This window comes from Vigna angularis, chromosome 3, assembly GCF_016808095.1.
Source record: "Vigna angularis cultivar LongXiaoDou No.4 chromosome 3, ASM1680809v1, whole genome shotgun sequence".
NCBI classification, from domain to species: Eukaryota; Viridiplantae; Streptophyta; class Magnoliopsida; order Fabales; family Fabaceae; genus Vigna; species Vigna angularis.
In genome coordinates this window covers 31,916,852-31,932,352 of record NC_068972.1, presented here as the reverse complement: position 1 = coordinate 31,932,352, position 15,501 = coordinate 31,916,852, and the positions used below count along the sequence as shown (strand labels likewise).

Sequence of the window (15,501 nt, the reverse complement as noted above, 5' to 3'; positions counted from 1 at the left end):
TTATACAAAATAAAATTAAAAATATAATATCATAACTTAAATAAATTTAAAAATAAAATAATTAACTTTCAAAATTTGCATAAAAATTAAATATTTTCATAGTATTTAGGTTTAAGGTTCAACAATATAGAATAATATTATTTAAGTATAAATGGTTTGTAGAAAGAAATACAAAGTATTTTACATTTTTTATTTTTAAGGAAATTTCAAAATAAAATTTACAAAACATTTTAAAAAAATTCCAATTGATTCCTCAAGACAAAACTGTAATTTTAGAAGGTGATTTTGTTCGTGTTTTTCGTGTTTGATCATTCAATTGGAAATCGGATTTGTAAGTGTAATGGACCAAATACTATAGAACAATTCAATTGGAGATTGAGTATGTAATTGTAAAAGGCCAAACACCAAATGAGTTAATCGGTTTTTCGTTTCAACTAGTCGGTCTATTTCTATAAACAAAGTTACTTGTTATCACTCCATTGTCCTTTAGCCATCTTTTACTCTTATTTTTCTCTTTTTATATAGTAATAAGTTTAAGAAAACCTAGAAACTCAAAATAAAATATAAAGTCCAAAACACATAAAAATAACAGAAATAGAAAATTACATATGCAAAATTTCGTTTAGAGAGGCTCAATCGCCCAATAAACACAAATTGGTTCGTCCAATGAATTTAACAATCGGTAAAATTAAAATAAAATTAAAATTTATTTAATTTTTTAAATTATTTTTTAATTGTTTTCATGACTTTCATGTTCTTTAAATTATATCTTTATGGAACATTATAAGATTCAAAGAGACATGTTTTGATTTTTGACCTTGTCATAGATCCTTTGAATTGCATATGTTCCTAAGTTCTTCGCATATATGTTCAAGAGAAAATCCTCTATCATACTTTCTTTCTTGAAGAGAATTTGTCCTTAAATTCGTACCACTTTAAGATTCTTTATCATTCTCCCCTGTTTGGAGAGAATTCGACCTCAATTCTAGAAGATCTTACGCACAAACACAAATATAAATCAAAGAGACATATATAAAATAATCAAAAGTAGAAATTCTACTAAAATGAGAATTGGATCTTGGAAGAGGCCGATCTCTTATTATAAAAGGTTTAAAGGTCTATCTCCAAGGTCAAATACCCACTTGCAAAAATCATGAAACAATTTTAAATCAAAGATGCAATAGTCAAAGAAAATCAAAAGAATATATCCAAGTAAACAATTAAATTATAAGGATGAATTTAATTATCGTAAGTTGCTTAGAGATGGTCAAACAAGCTAACTCATGTGCATATATTTCAAATAATTTTCCATACTAAAAGAATGATTTTGAATATCTAAATGAATTGACAAACAAACTAACATATTATCAAACACAAATTCTTTGAGTTTTAAGCTTCTGTGTTCCTTTTTTGTCATCTTGTCTTCCTTCCATAGTTGATGCCATGATTCCTTGATAAAAAATATTCCCTAAGCAGCAAAACAAAAATATGTCAGTTAGTACTTTCTTTTAACAATAAATGAGAATGCTCTCTTCCTTTTCTCTATTTTTCTTCTTTCTCTTTCCTTTCTTTTTCCTTTCATTCTCTATTTTCTTTCTCTTCCCTTACTCTCTATTCACTCTCTTTTCTTTGTCTTCTTTTTCTCTCTTTTCTCTTTCTTCGGCTTCTCTCTTTTCTTTCTTTTCTTTGTCTTTATTCTCTTTTCTTTCATTTTTATAAGCACTTCTTTCTTTTTTGTCTCTTTTCTCTTTCTTCACCCCTCTCTTTTCTTTCTCTTATTTTCCTCTATTTTCTCTTTCTTCCATTTCAATAAGTCTTTCTTTTCTTTCTCTTGTGCTCTTTTAAGCTTCCCTCTTTTATTTTTCTTTTCAATGCATTTAATTTTTGTAAAGTCCTTTCTTCCTCCTCCTCCAAATATATAATTTAGTTCTTGAGGTCTTCATTAATCATGAGACTTGCATTCCAATTAGGGCACTGATGAGTTTCATGCACACAATGTTCACATCCAGAACATCTTATAACACTTGATTTAACCCTTGAGAAAACATTTTTTTAATCTTGTGCTTCCTTTTTCTTTTCTTTCAATATATATTTGTTTCCTTTGGAATTGGATCCACTATCCTTTTTTTTTAATTTGTAGTTAAACACACAAACAAAGAATACTAAAGAGATTGTCCTTCAAACACAAAACCTCATGCAACATCAAGGTAAATAGTTAATTGAAACTACAATTAACAGAAAAACACCAAAATAGATAATTTTCACAAATAAAATGTAAAAATGTAGCATTTAAATTAAAAACACAAAGAGCATGAATAATTAAAAAAAAAACGAAATTGGATAAAATATTTGGGGTTTCACTCCTTATAAAATTCTAAGAAAAATGAACCAAATAAAATTTCAAAACAAAGCAGAGAATAAACATTCAAGAATTTTTAAGTTTTTCTCTTACTATTACAAAAAAGTTAAGATAAAAGAGGATATTCAAAACAAAATATTACTCTAGATATCAAATGATACGATCTTGTTTAGGAAAAAGTACGATCGCTTCTAAATTTAAATCTTCAAGAGACACAACAAAAAAATAAATCAGAAAAGAATATCGAAGTCAGAATCTAGCATATTGATAAGTCAAGTGAAAATTTGTCTCAAAGATATTAATATTTGATAATAATTAGATTTATAATCCAAGAACCGAGATAATCCTCTCTTAAAAAATGCAAAATGCATATAATATGACTCAAAAGTGTTTACATCAACTTTTGGTAGCTCTACATATTGACGCATAAGTTTAAGAAAACATAGAAACCCTAAAATAAAACCCAAAGCTCAAAACACATAAAAATAACAGAAAAACATAGATTACATATGTAGACTTTCGCTTAACAAATTTAACATTAATTTTATAATTTATTTTTTAATTGTGTTCATGATTTTCATGTTCTTTAAGCTTTCTCCTTCATGAAATATTATAAGATTCATAGAGACAATAGATTCTTTGAATTGAAATGTTCTTATTTTAGTTTTTTTCATATATGTTCACGAGATGGTCTTCCATCATACCTCCTTTTCAAAGAGAATTTGTCTCGACATTTGTATCACTTCAAGATTCATTATCATTTACACCTACATATATTTTTTAAATTTACCATATTTATAACTGATGTGAAACTTTCAACAAATAATCAACTATGTTTATCACAAATCTTTTTTTCTAAAAACAAATTTGTTAAGAATGGTGGTTCTACGAAATTTACATAATTTTTGTTATAATATAATTTTACAATTGTATTTAAAATATAACATTTGCATTTATCATATTTAATGAGTATGTACTATTTCTTTTCTCTCGCGTGCTTCATTCCCTCCAACTCAATTTTATTTTCCCGTGTGAATCATTAAGACTAAAAATTATATATGTGTTGTTTCTCTATACTTAAGTTTTGTTATTAGATTATCAACACGTGTTTAGAGGTAGGGTTGTAATAATTTGTTTAGCTGTGATATAAACATTCAAATTTGATAAAATTTATTGAATATTTTTTCTTAGAACATGATGTTAGTTGATTTTGATTGAATTAGTAAAATAAGTTGAGTTGCTTTTGAATTACATTTAAGAAAAACAAGACATATTCTCAAACAAAATAAAAACAAAGCAAAGAAAGAATCTAAATGAAAAAGGCTGAGACATATATGATGACAAACAAACAAACAACCAAAAGCAAAAACAACGTTATTTAATGTGATACCTTCACCTTTGGTTTAACTGTGTCCAATAGCAAACATCTTAGAATTTAAAAATTTTTGTAGTTCTAAATTAAATTTGCTATTTTTGTTGTATTTTGGTCTTTAATTCAACTTGTGTTGTTTTTTTTCATTTGATAATGAAATTTAGAACTTTTGACTTTCATCAATATGGAGGAAAATGTGAGTCATTAGTTTAAAAATTGGCAACAAAAACATAAGAACATTTCTTAGGAAGATCTTGCAACAAATTTACTATGGTTAGTTAGAGGTAATGAGAAAACCATATTATTTGAGAGTTTGACAACACTAACACACTTGAAATGTGAAAAAATTATTTAAGAGTTTGGCAGCAATAACACATACTGGAAGTGGAAAAATTTTCATCTAAGAATTCAAGATGTTGGTGTCGCAAGCAAATCCAACACTAGTTGAGAGAGGATTTCTTTGCAAAACTACAAGTCCTTTACAAGAAGAACAAGATTCTTGCCAACACCACCAATGTTGTCATGGTTGATGCTCTCGCCGCTATCAATCAAGTTAAAGGATTTAATGAAATTTTGAATCCAATCAAGATTAATGTTGTAGTTTCGGTTTGCACCACCAAGATTGAGACCCCTAGTAGTATTTCATCACAACAAACATATACCAAAAGGAGGTTGGTTATATTGTTGGAGAATGATTTGTCCAAGATGATTTTGATTGATATTAAAGGCATTGGATTTGTCAAGATTGTTTATGATGATGTTCTTCAAGAAATGAATGAAGTTTTACACCAAGTAGAAGACTCGCAAAACTTTTCTATTAGACACAAAGTTAAACCAAAGTTGGAGAATGATTTGTTAGCGTGACATTTCTCTTAGCGTGATGTTTTACACCTTAAAGAATTCCTCTAGTCTTAATAGCCATCCTAATGGGTCTCTCTCCTTAAATGTGGGTAATTTCACACTTTTCATCCAATGTCTCTACACTTCTTTCCTTCCTTGTTGGATATGCTATCATGTACATATCTTTCTTCCTTCTTTTCTTCATCATTAATAAAATTTTCACCTTCTTCTGAAAATTTCTCGTTTTTTTAGATGTCATAACATTTCTCTGGTTTCTTACAAACTATCTTTCATGATGGCCACATCCATCTTTACCACCACCATCAATTTCTCTTTATCATTAGTCCATCTCTCCAAAGCATTCATTCTATTTTCTCTAATTTCTCTTCTCATGGATTTGGCAGGTGAGACCAAATTGTTAAGCACCTAGAAATAGTGATGAAAGAACAAGATGGAAAAAGGAAAAAAAGACCAAAGTCTAACATTGTATCATTCACTTTTCACACAATAAAGCCAAAGCTTCCAAAGGAAAATTGCTTTCCTTTCTCACAAGGCTCTCCTAGTCATAAACATTAACTCTCAAAAACTCCCATAGCATCACATCCCACAAATATATAAACTTTCTTAGAAAGTCACCCCTATAGCAACTAATCATGTTACTACTTTTATCTTTAAATTTCTTTCAAACCCTCTTTTTACTTTGATGCCTAACCGTTGCAAAGTTAATCAACTACGGCAAGCTTGTGCTTTGCTCAAAAGGTGGAGAGAAATCTTATGTATACAATGTTAAGTCAAGAACATTTAATGCATCTAGCAGCTTCAAGCATACTCAGATACAAGAAGAAGTAAAAGTAAAAAAAGCATGCTTACAACAACTTTGGAGAATTTGCAACAAATCTTTTCTTATTAAACTTTACATAAAGAAGATGTTTTTAAAGAAGAAAGGTTAACGAAAGTCTTACAACAAAAGCATGCACAAGATATTTAGCTATCATTAGCCTTTATGATGGCATACACCCTAACCATGGTCAAGCATCTACAAGAAGGGTTGAAGTCATCTATGAAGATGGTCTAAACTTTACCTTTTGGACCACCTTTGGAGTCATCATGGAGCATAGCTTGGAGTAGTATAGGTTTCTTTAGGACATGTATTTTGGCCAAGTAGTATAGGTTTCTTTAGGCTATGTATTTCGGCTAAGTAAGTAGGTTTGTTTAAGACTTGTATTAAGACCTAATTAGTATAGAGTTTTCCTTAAGCTAGACATCTAAACATTGTAGAAAGTATATACCATGTGTCATGCTTCCATTGGAAAAGATTTAGCTTTAGTAGTAGCCACATGACACTCTAAGAATAAAGAGGATTAGGCTTTATGAGTGGCCACATGTCTTCCCCTTATTAGAGAGGATTTTTGGACACTTGTCCACTCCTTACTAGACCTCATTTTTTGCCAATGAGTACAAAGGTGGGAGATCATGCTTTAGGATTTTTAGGAGACACTTGTCCTCTCATGTATTCATATTTGATTTTGAGTAAAGTTATGTTGCCCATTTTTTGTCATATTACTCATCTTAAGATCAAGACTAGAGCAACCCATGAAATCCCTCCAATCACCTTCCTCTTAGAGTTGGCCTAAACTTTCTTAGAGCCTTCAAACACCACACCATTATTATTTAACCATCATATGGACGTGAGCTTCTAACCTTACAAACACCATAGCTTCCACATTTCTAGCTCTTATCCTTGATGATCCACCGCATTTTCGCACCATATATTTTAAAGGAACTATCTCCATCGCATCTTTCTAGCTTTGAACCAAAGAGTGATTGCATTTGAAACAATATCCAATAATTTTACAATGAGTGACTAGATTCCAAACGATACTCAGTTTTAGCTAAGAGTGATTGTTTCCAAAGTATGCTTAGGGTTTTAGCCTAGATGCATTCCAAATAATACTTAGGCTTATAACCAATAGTGGTTGCATGTCCAAATAATACTCAGATTATTTTAGTATAAATGAGTAATTGTTTCCAAAGTATGCTTAAGGTTTTAGCCTCGATGCATTCTAAATAATACTTAAGCTATAGTGGTTGCATGTACAAATAATACTCAGATTATTTTAGTCATAAATAAGCAAGGTCCAAACAATATTCACTTGTATCTTTGCAACGTTAATATATAATATGAAACTTGATCAATTGAAAGAATTAGATGTAATCTAATTTTATAAACAAACCACTATAAAAGTACCAAAAATAAATCATTATTCTCCTAAACTTTCCATGTTATTAAAATTGAATTAATTAAAGAATGAAAAAATTTATAAGCTAAGCTGTCAAAGATATTTGATAAATCTTTTCAGTTCAAACTCTTGCATTAACTAAGTAATCCAACCCTTTTTTTTATATATGACTTATTTTTCACATCACGTTTATGATTACATAACTTGAATGAGAACTACAGGATCTCATGAAATACTAACCTTTGTAAGATCATTCTAACAAATGTCCACCAAAAGATTGAAAAATAGAAGAAACTCTAATATACCTTTACTAGCAGCAACAATAACAACAATTCCTTCTCTCCCACTGCCACAACAATGACAATAACCACTACCACAACAATGACAATAACCAATACCACAATTCAACAACAATAATAATCATAACAACAACAACAATAACAATCAAAACACAATAACCATTACCAGAATAACAACAATAACAACAACCACAACAAGAATGATAAAAACAACAACCACAATCACAACAACTATATTGACAACCAAAATCACAAATAAACAACAATGATGACCCAATAACAAAAACAATCACACACAACCACAACAACCACCACAACAACAATAATCACAACCTCAATCACAATAACAACAATCACAATCACAACAATAAAAAAGACGACAAGAATGACAAGAATAACAACTACAACAACTAGAACAATAACAACAAATTCAATTAAGATTGATTGAAATGACAATAATTTTATGATTTAATTGATCTAAACAAGAGACCTATTTTCAATTCAATGCAATATAAAACATTTTAAAATTACAAGTAGGAAAAGTAATTAAGAAAATTAAATGAAATTAAAAAATTTTACACAAAAAAGGTCACTCTAGCTTATTGAAAATAAAATAAAAATACTTGAATTAGAAATGAGAAATCAAAATTATGATACAAAAAGTGGATGACAGATAGCAATAGCTGTGGGAAAACTAAATGAGTTCTATATTATATTCCAAAACATTTTATCATTTTCGTAAATGCATAATAAAATACTCTGGAGCTTTTATACTTTGGAAAAATAGAACCAACCAACTTGGGTAACCAATGGTAAGAGGAACAAACTATAAGTATCAATCAATTTGAAATTTAAAATCTATAACAATAAGAAACAAATACTCCTATAGGAGAATCAAAGTTTACTCTGATTCTATGACTACTGTAGACTTCCTTTCTAAAGGATGTGTTCGTGGTCATTCTTGTTATGCTTTGACTGTAGCTATTCACAATATGGCTTGGAGAGATGTATGTAACCCTTCTGCTACATTCTTTAGGTGATAACAATTCTGAGCCTCTGATGTTCAGAAAATAAAATATGCCTATCTGAGGTACAAGCTTTGGTTTGAATAATACCAAATTCGATCCTCATAATCAAGATTTCAAGTTCAATCGCTTGAACATAAAGAAAATAGTTAGAAGAAAAGATCTCCCTAAAGATATCAACTAAATTCTCTCACCAAAATAAATCATTAACAAAACCTCTAAATACTTCGTACTAATTACATATGTAAAAAAAAAGAAAAAAAAAAACTGCTAATGATAAAAACATGTGCTTTAGTTAGACTATTTTATCTTTTCTTACTACTCTTCCAACTATAAAAACTGCTAATGATAAAAACATACCTCCACCAACACCAGAGTCAGTAATTAGTAAACACTATCCTTCTCTCAAAAGAAAAGGAGCAGAGGCAAATACCAAGATCAAGAACTTCCATCTGGCAATGAGGAAGAAGTATAAAGAACGAGGCACGATTGGAAACACTGGAAACAATTCCAATTCAAGCCTGGTTTAGCAGCACTAAAGATTGGCCATTCAAGCCCCCAAGAAGGAACCCTGAAATTTTACAAATTGTCATACATGATAAAACAAACAAACGTATTTGTTCTGTAAATTCAATGTTGCATCACTGATAATCACTAAGGACAATATACAGATCATTGCAATAACCATTTCTCAACACAAAAATATTAAGGATCAACCATATAGAACCCTTGCAAGTTATATCCATGTATGCGAACTGTAACCAAGGAAGACAATGAAACAAATAGATTACACATGTAGCCACCAATTAGTCAAGGCTTGATTGATTCAAATTTTGTTGCATACATTTTGACCCCTTAGAAGGAGAATCAAATAATAACTTTACATCTAAGATAAGACAGCATTTATCTTTTCTTTCTAAGACAGAATTTGTCTTTTCTTTCTTCAAATACATGAATAATGTCATCACTCCTTGAATGGTGACATATTTCCTCAACAATCAACTGCACCACTACTGTCTTAACAATTTAGAATTAGTTCAGATAAGAATAATAGCTTTCCTTCGGAAAAGGGACCATAATCATCATTCCAGCAACTTACCTCTACATGTTACAACCTTAAAAAATAGCCAAATCAAATTATCCCAATTTGGCTTCCTTGTTTTCTGCATAACAAATACACAAGCAATTTAAGACATTCCTAACTTCATTTTCAATCAAGAATTTTGACTTCCCTGTCTAAAACCAACCCATAGCAGAAGTGAACAAAAAATTAAATTAGAATAAATCAAAATCAAAAAGAAAATCAAATCTCTAAGTCCTAGCTTGCTGAATGCTAACGGCACTACCACTTTGCATTTATCCCATTCCCATTTGCTTCTGCCTCCTCATCTCTACTATCTTCCTATGGGAATTAGAATGCAAATCACTACGAAAAGTTGGGCTACTAGCAGGACGGTATTCAGGCACAAGCCGACCAGACTTAAACCTAACCCCACATGCATTACAAAGTGTTTTTGGCCCAAGGGGACCTGCCCGCCACTGTGGAGTTTTTTCAGCTCCACAGTGCTGACATTGCCTCCCAATTGGTGAGATTTTCATCCCTTCTTCTGCCTTGGAAATTTCATTACTTGGTTGTCTCCACCAGACTTGCTGACCAGAGTTTTCATCAGCAATGCCAGGGCGACACCTACTGCGTCTCTTGCTTCGTGCACGAACTGGGACCTTAAGGTGATCACAACTGTTTAGGAGAGAAATACTGTTACTGCTGTTATTACTGTTGCTACTGCCTGTGCTGTCCTCAAGTACTGGGCTTGTTACTGGGGTTGATTTTTTGATCTTGGCTGTATCAGGTTGAATACACGATAGGTCAACAAATGTTTCAACAGAAGGAAATGCATCTTTGTTGGATAGCCATTCAAGCTCCTCTTCGACAAACTCCTGGAACATGAAAATGGGGGCATGTTTCAAGTCAAGACAGGTATCAGACCAATGCAATTAATCATAGATAAGTAGTAACCTATGGATCAAGAAAATAATGTCCACACAGTTTTTTTTTCTTATAAACTGAAGAACATATGTGATACAGAACCACACCACAAAAACAAACAACAGAAGAGAATAGGTGAATGAAATATAAGACAGCTCTTAGACTTATCTGCAAAAGAAAATAGAGCAAGATAAATCAATCCTATTGCCCAGAGCTAAGCTCCTTTAGAGTAACCGACAAGGTTCTCTATTCAACAGCAAAGCAATCCCCCTTCCCCTTCTCTCCACACCTGATACTAATAACAGAAAAGTATTCCTCTTTTCTCTCTCCTCTAAGTAACCACTCTTCTAATCAGACCACATCATTACCCCAGCTCTTCTTTCTCACATACCCTTCCCCATCTTGAATTGTGCTTCACTTCATGGGCTAGAGACTCATTGGGCCCATTTATTCTTTGGACCCCATCAATACCCTCCTTTTGGTACTATCTTGTCCTCAAGACTCAAGCTGGGAAATTGACTTCTAAGAGAAATCTCATCCTCCCAAGTTGCCTCCTTTGTTGTTTTTCCTTTCCAATGAACCAACCATTGGTTAACTCGTTGCCCCCTCTTCATAATACTTCTTGAACCTAATATGGATTCAGGCTTCGTGACTTCCACATTTTCATCTTCTATACCTGTTGGTAGTTAGTCTACTGTTTTATAATCACCGGCTGCCTTCTTAAGCAAGGAAACATGGAACATCAGTTGTATTCTTGAAGAGGGTGGTAATTTCAAACAATAAGCAACGACTCCAATCTTCTCTAGTATCTCAAAAGGACCGTAGTACCTTGCACTTAGTTTGGAGCTGATTTTACTCATCATAGAGTGTTGACATTGTTGTTTAAGCCTAAGGAAAACCATATCACCAACCTCAAAAACTCCTCTCTATATGATGTTTATTGGCCTGCTCCCTCATTCTGTCTTGTGCCCTCGATAGATGCTTCTTTAATTGTCGCAAAGCTTCATCTCTGTCCATTAGCTCTCTTTTAACAACTTCGGCTCTTACGTCCCCTTGTGCAACTGGTACTATTTTAGGGGGTTCTATGGACTCATGAAATGTGGTGTTGAACCAAAATGCTGCCCATGGGAGCCATGTAACCCACTCCTTGGGTTGGTCTGTAATAAAACATCGCAAATAAGTTTCAAGACATATATTAGTCATTTTGTTAGTCCATATGATTGAGGATACCTTATACTCATCTTCAAGGTCCCTTGCATTTTGGAAAACTCCTTCCAAAATGGGCTCATGATCAATGGATCTCTATCACTCACCACTGAATTAGGAATGCAATGGAGCCTCACTGTTTCTTTTACAATCGTTCTAGCAGTGTACGGGTGCTTTAGTGGCAGAAGATGGCAGTATTTAGTCAATTGGTCCACAATCACAAGTCTTCCCAAACTGTCTCTGGAATTGGGAGTGGCTGCAGTAGTCCTCCAGGAGATGCAGAGATGTATTTCTGCCTTTGACAAGTATCATAGGCTTGGACAAATTTGAGGACATTATTTTAGCTGCAACTCACCTGTATGTGCAATAAAAACTGAGTGCCTTGCTTGTGGAGAGGCATGAAACTCTTCTAATAGCCTTGGGATCCAATGGGAATTCTCGGCAACCACCAATCTTCCCTTGTATAGAAAAAATCCACACTTATACGTGAACCCAGTGCTAGCCTTATCATTGTTTCCTTGTTGCAGCTCCTTTATCAATTTCCTCCCTTTATTATCTTCATGCACTTCTGCCACTAAATCTTTGAAGTCCAGCAAAACGGGTATATATCATACTCTTCAGTTATGGTTCCTCAACTTTTCTCGACAAAGCACAGCACCTTTATTCTTATTTCCAGGTTTGCACACTATCTCGAAAATAAAACCCAAAAGCTTTGTCACCCAGCTTATTTGAATTCTGTCTGTAATTCTCTGTTGCAGCAATTGTTTAAGACTCTTCTAGTCTGAGTAAACCTTGAATTTCCTTCCCTATTAAATAGTACCTCCAATGTTGAATGACTAGAGCAACAACCATTAACTCCTTCTCATATGCTGACTAAGATACGTTTCTAGGGCTCAAGGCTTTGCTAAAATACACCACAGCTCTTCTATCTTGCATTAAAATTGCCCTAATTCTAGCTCCTGATGCGTCACACTCCAACTCAAATTCTTTTTTGAATAGAAGGCATAATACCGGTGTTGTAGTGATTTTTCTTTTTATCTCTTCAAATGCCTCCTGCACTTCATCACTCCATCCAAAACTGTCCATTTTTGTCAAAACTGTCCTCTAACTAACCACTCTTCTAATTAGACCACGTCATTATCCTGGCTCTTCTTTCTCACATATACCCTTCCCCATCTTGAATTGTACTTCTCTTCATGGGCTAGAGGCTCATTGGGCCCATTTAATAATTGGTCGCCATCAATATGGCTCCACAATATGAAAACCTTAGAACCATAGCAATCATTACAAGTACGTGAAGAGACAGGATAAACTATTTATTTACCAATCTAGAATTTCCAATACAATTATGCAAATAGAAATAAGTGAAAATCTCTCAGCACAATTTTCACTAACTGATTTAAAATATCAGAAACCCCAAATCAGATAAATAGCACTACTAATAATCACCACTATAAGTGCCCAACAGAACATTCTAAATCCAGCAACAAAAGCTGCACCCTAATAAAACAAGTTGAAATCCAATTAGAAACCTTTTATACTCACTAAAAGATATCCCATGTACCTTCTGCAATTCACTCACCCAAGCCACCGGTTCAAATTCCAACTTCAGCTGATTCCAATCAAACCATATATTCATAAATTGTTTCTCTTTTTGCATAACAGAAGCACTGACAAGTTAAAACTCAAAACTCAAAAACCAATATAATCTATTTTTTCATGGGCCATAAACATTCCTAAAGAGATCAAAATGGGAATATCAAACTTACAGAATATGAATGGTTCGGATCATCTGGTACCAATGAGTTAAACAATGATGGGTTGCCACATTTTGAGTTAAGTGAAGGACAGGATTTCCTGTGTTTGTCTTCGTCATCATCTTCCTCGCCTATGTCCAACGAAAAATCCAAGAGGTCATCCACAGAACCAATGGTCTCCATCTCTGGAAAGAACAACATATTTAAGCCAAAGAGTGCATTTATAGAGATATGAAATAAAGGAACAAGAAAAATGTGTAAACAAAATACATAAAATAGTGAAGATAAGAGTATTCCATACAATACAAGTATGCAGTATAAGAAATTTCAAATTTCTCAATGTTTAAATGACAGCATTAAAGCCACAAAATAAATAAATTCAGACTATACAATCTTAAGATGTCTTGTTTACACATATAACATAGTTGTGAATAAGAGATGAGCCAGTAAGAGACAACATTTTATCATAAACGCTCTCCAAATTAGATGATATCATTTCTTTAGTTGATCTAAATTTAAAGACCTCATTGCAAAGTAAACTTTTGATCATGGAGCTCCCTTTCTAGGAATTTTGGTGAGCATTGAGACTATTGCCCTACCTTGGAAAAACTTTTGCTAGCTTGTTGGAAAAGGTTAAAGGTTTTAAAAAAGTCTGCGACCATCATTTCGGCCACAATGTCAAGGATTTTAGTTGGTTTGTGTAACCGCAATAGTGGTCGTATCAGTCACATTTATCCACAATTTCCTGCAATATCAAGAACTACAATTGCAATTGAAATTTAAAACCTCCCTAAAATTAAGGCAACTATATTTTGCAGAAGTTTGCATTGCACACCTTCCGGTGCAGGACAAGAGGCTCTTTTATGTAATGATAAAAAGTAGACTTTAAACCTAATTGAACCTTACAAAACCGGTAAAGTAAAGTTTGAACTCACTTATATATTCTAAATTGACTTTATCTCTAGTCAATATAAGACTTATAACAAATCCCCTCATGACAAAATATATATATATATATCTCGTGCATGGGACTAGACATTAAGATCCGATATCTAGTGGAACAATATGTCAAACATTGTTAGGATAGATTCTAAATAAGGCTCTAATACCATATTAAGAAGTGAGTTTTAAGCCTAACTCAACCCTACAATATCAACTTATAAGGTAAGGTTTGTACCTATTTTTATATTTTAAATTGGTCTTCTCTCTTCTGGTCGATGTAAAACATCCACTATGTAACATGTTTTAGTCTGGTTCTAGATCATTTCCGCATATTTTCTTGATAGCTTTTACTTGTGCTTTCTTCTTATGAAGTATGGACAATGTCTGGTTAAGGTTGCACCTGGACCCAGTACTAATTTTTGCTAACTAGCTTTCGTCAATGATTTTAGTACAAATAGTGAGGCTAAGCTTTTATGACAGTCTGCAAGCTCTGCTACTACATGCTGCATTTGGTGGAGTGAAACACCTGTATTTTGAAGGAAAATATCACTACCTCTGCAATTGGTTCTGAATTAAGAATGAACTATTGGCTTCAATTAGGTGTAAAGCATATTCTCTATTGAATAGTACATCTTTTATGTCATTGTTCTGGGGATTGTGCAAATTTTTTACATTTCTTTGTTCCAGAATAAACAGAACTATGACAAATTATATATATATATATATATATATATATATATATATATATATATATATATATATATATATATATATATATATATATATATATATATATACCTTAACCCAATGATATCAAGTCACCCATACTGCAACCTTTCTGGGAAATCCACAATTATTTCATGCAGAGGAAAGCCACAAATTAAACATGAAGGAAAAATAAAAAAATGAAAAAGCAATAGGGGAGAATAAGGGTTGAGAGAAACTATTATGTGAAACAAAAGCATGGGTATAAACCAAAACAGCAAAAGGCTAAGACTTACCAGTTTTTCAAGTTGTATGTACTTGTGTTGTTGCAATAGCAAATGTGAGAGAAGAAACCCCAGAGGAGAGTTGAGTTCGGAGCGAGCGAGAACAAGAGATGGTAGGCACGTGTAGGGATTAGGAAAGACTCATATGGAGATTTTTTTCTTTTCATAGTTGTATTTTGTCTTTCTTCTTTTCAGATAATATCTACATTTTATTTTATTTTCTATTATAAAAAAATTCAAACAATTTTTTTATAAGAAATAAATTTTTTCATAATATGCTTAATTTTGTTGACAATATTATCTTTGAAAAGTATTTTTATTAAAACCATTGAAAAAAATATAATTATTCTAAGAGTAAACTAAATAAAATAATATTTTCAGTTTAAATTTAAGCATATAGAGTATTTTGAAATTTGATAAATGATTTTACTTTTTATAAATTTTCTTAAAAAACAATTATTTAATTGATTTGAAACTTATATCTT

The 15,501-nt window shown here is 32.2% G+C and overlaps 1 protein-coding gene across 7 annotated transcripts; it reads right to left on the bottom strand.

Annotated features, from left to right (window-relative positions):
• Positions 1 to 9,198: 9,198 nt before the first annotated feature.
• LOC108319814 (GATA transcription factor 1) lies at positions 9,199 to 15,169 on the bottom strand. Of its 7 annotated transcripts, XM_052874199.1 has the most exons (6): positions 15,029 to 15,156; positions 14,826 to 14,865; positions 14,263 to 14,553; positions 13,098 to 13,270; positions 12,893 to 12,998; positions 9,199 to 10,073 (listed from the first exon to the last, which is right to left on the bottom strand). In XM_052874199.1, exons 4-6 carry the CDS (start codon positions 13,205 to 13,207, stop codon positions 9,492 to 9,494), a joined length of 798 nt encoding a protein of 265 aa, XP_052730159.1. In that variant the 5' UTR covers positions 13,208 to 13,270; positions 14,263 to 14,553; positions 14,826 to 14,865; positions 15,029 to 15,156; the 3' UTR covers positions 9,199 to 9,491. The 7 variants fall into 7 exon arrangements, with proteins under 7 accessions (XP_052730159.1, XP_052730160.1, XP_052730158.1 ...); XM_052874200.1 differs by lacking the exon at positions 14,263 to 14,553; XM_052874198.1 differs by lacking the exon at positions 14,826 to 14,865.
• Positions 15,170 to 15,501: the final 332 nt, after the last annotated feature.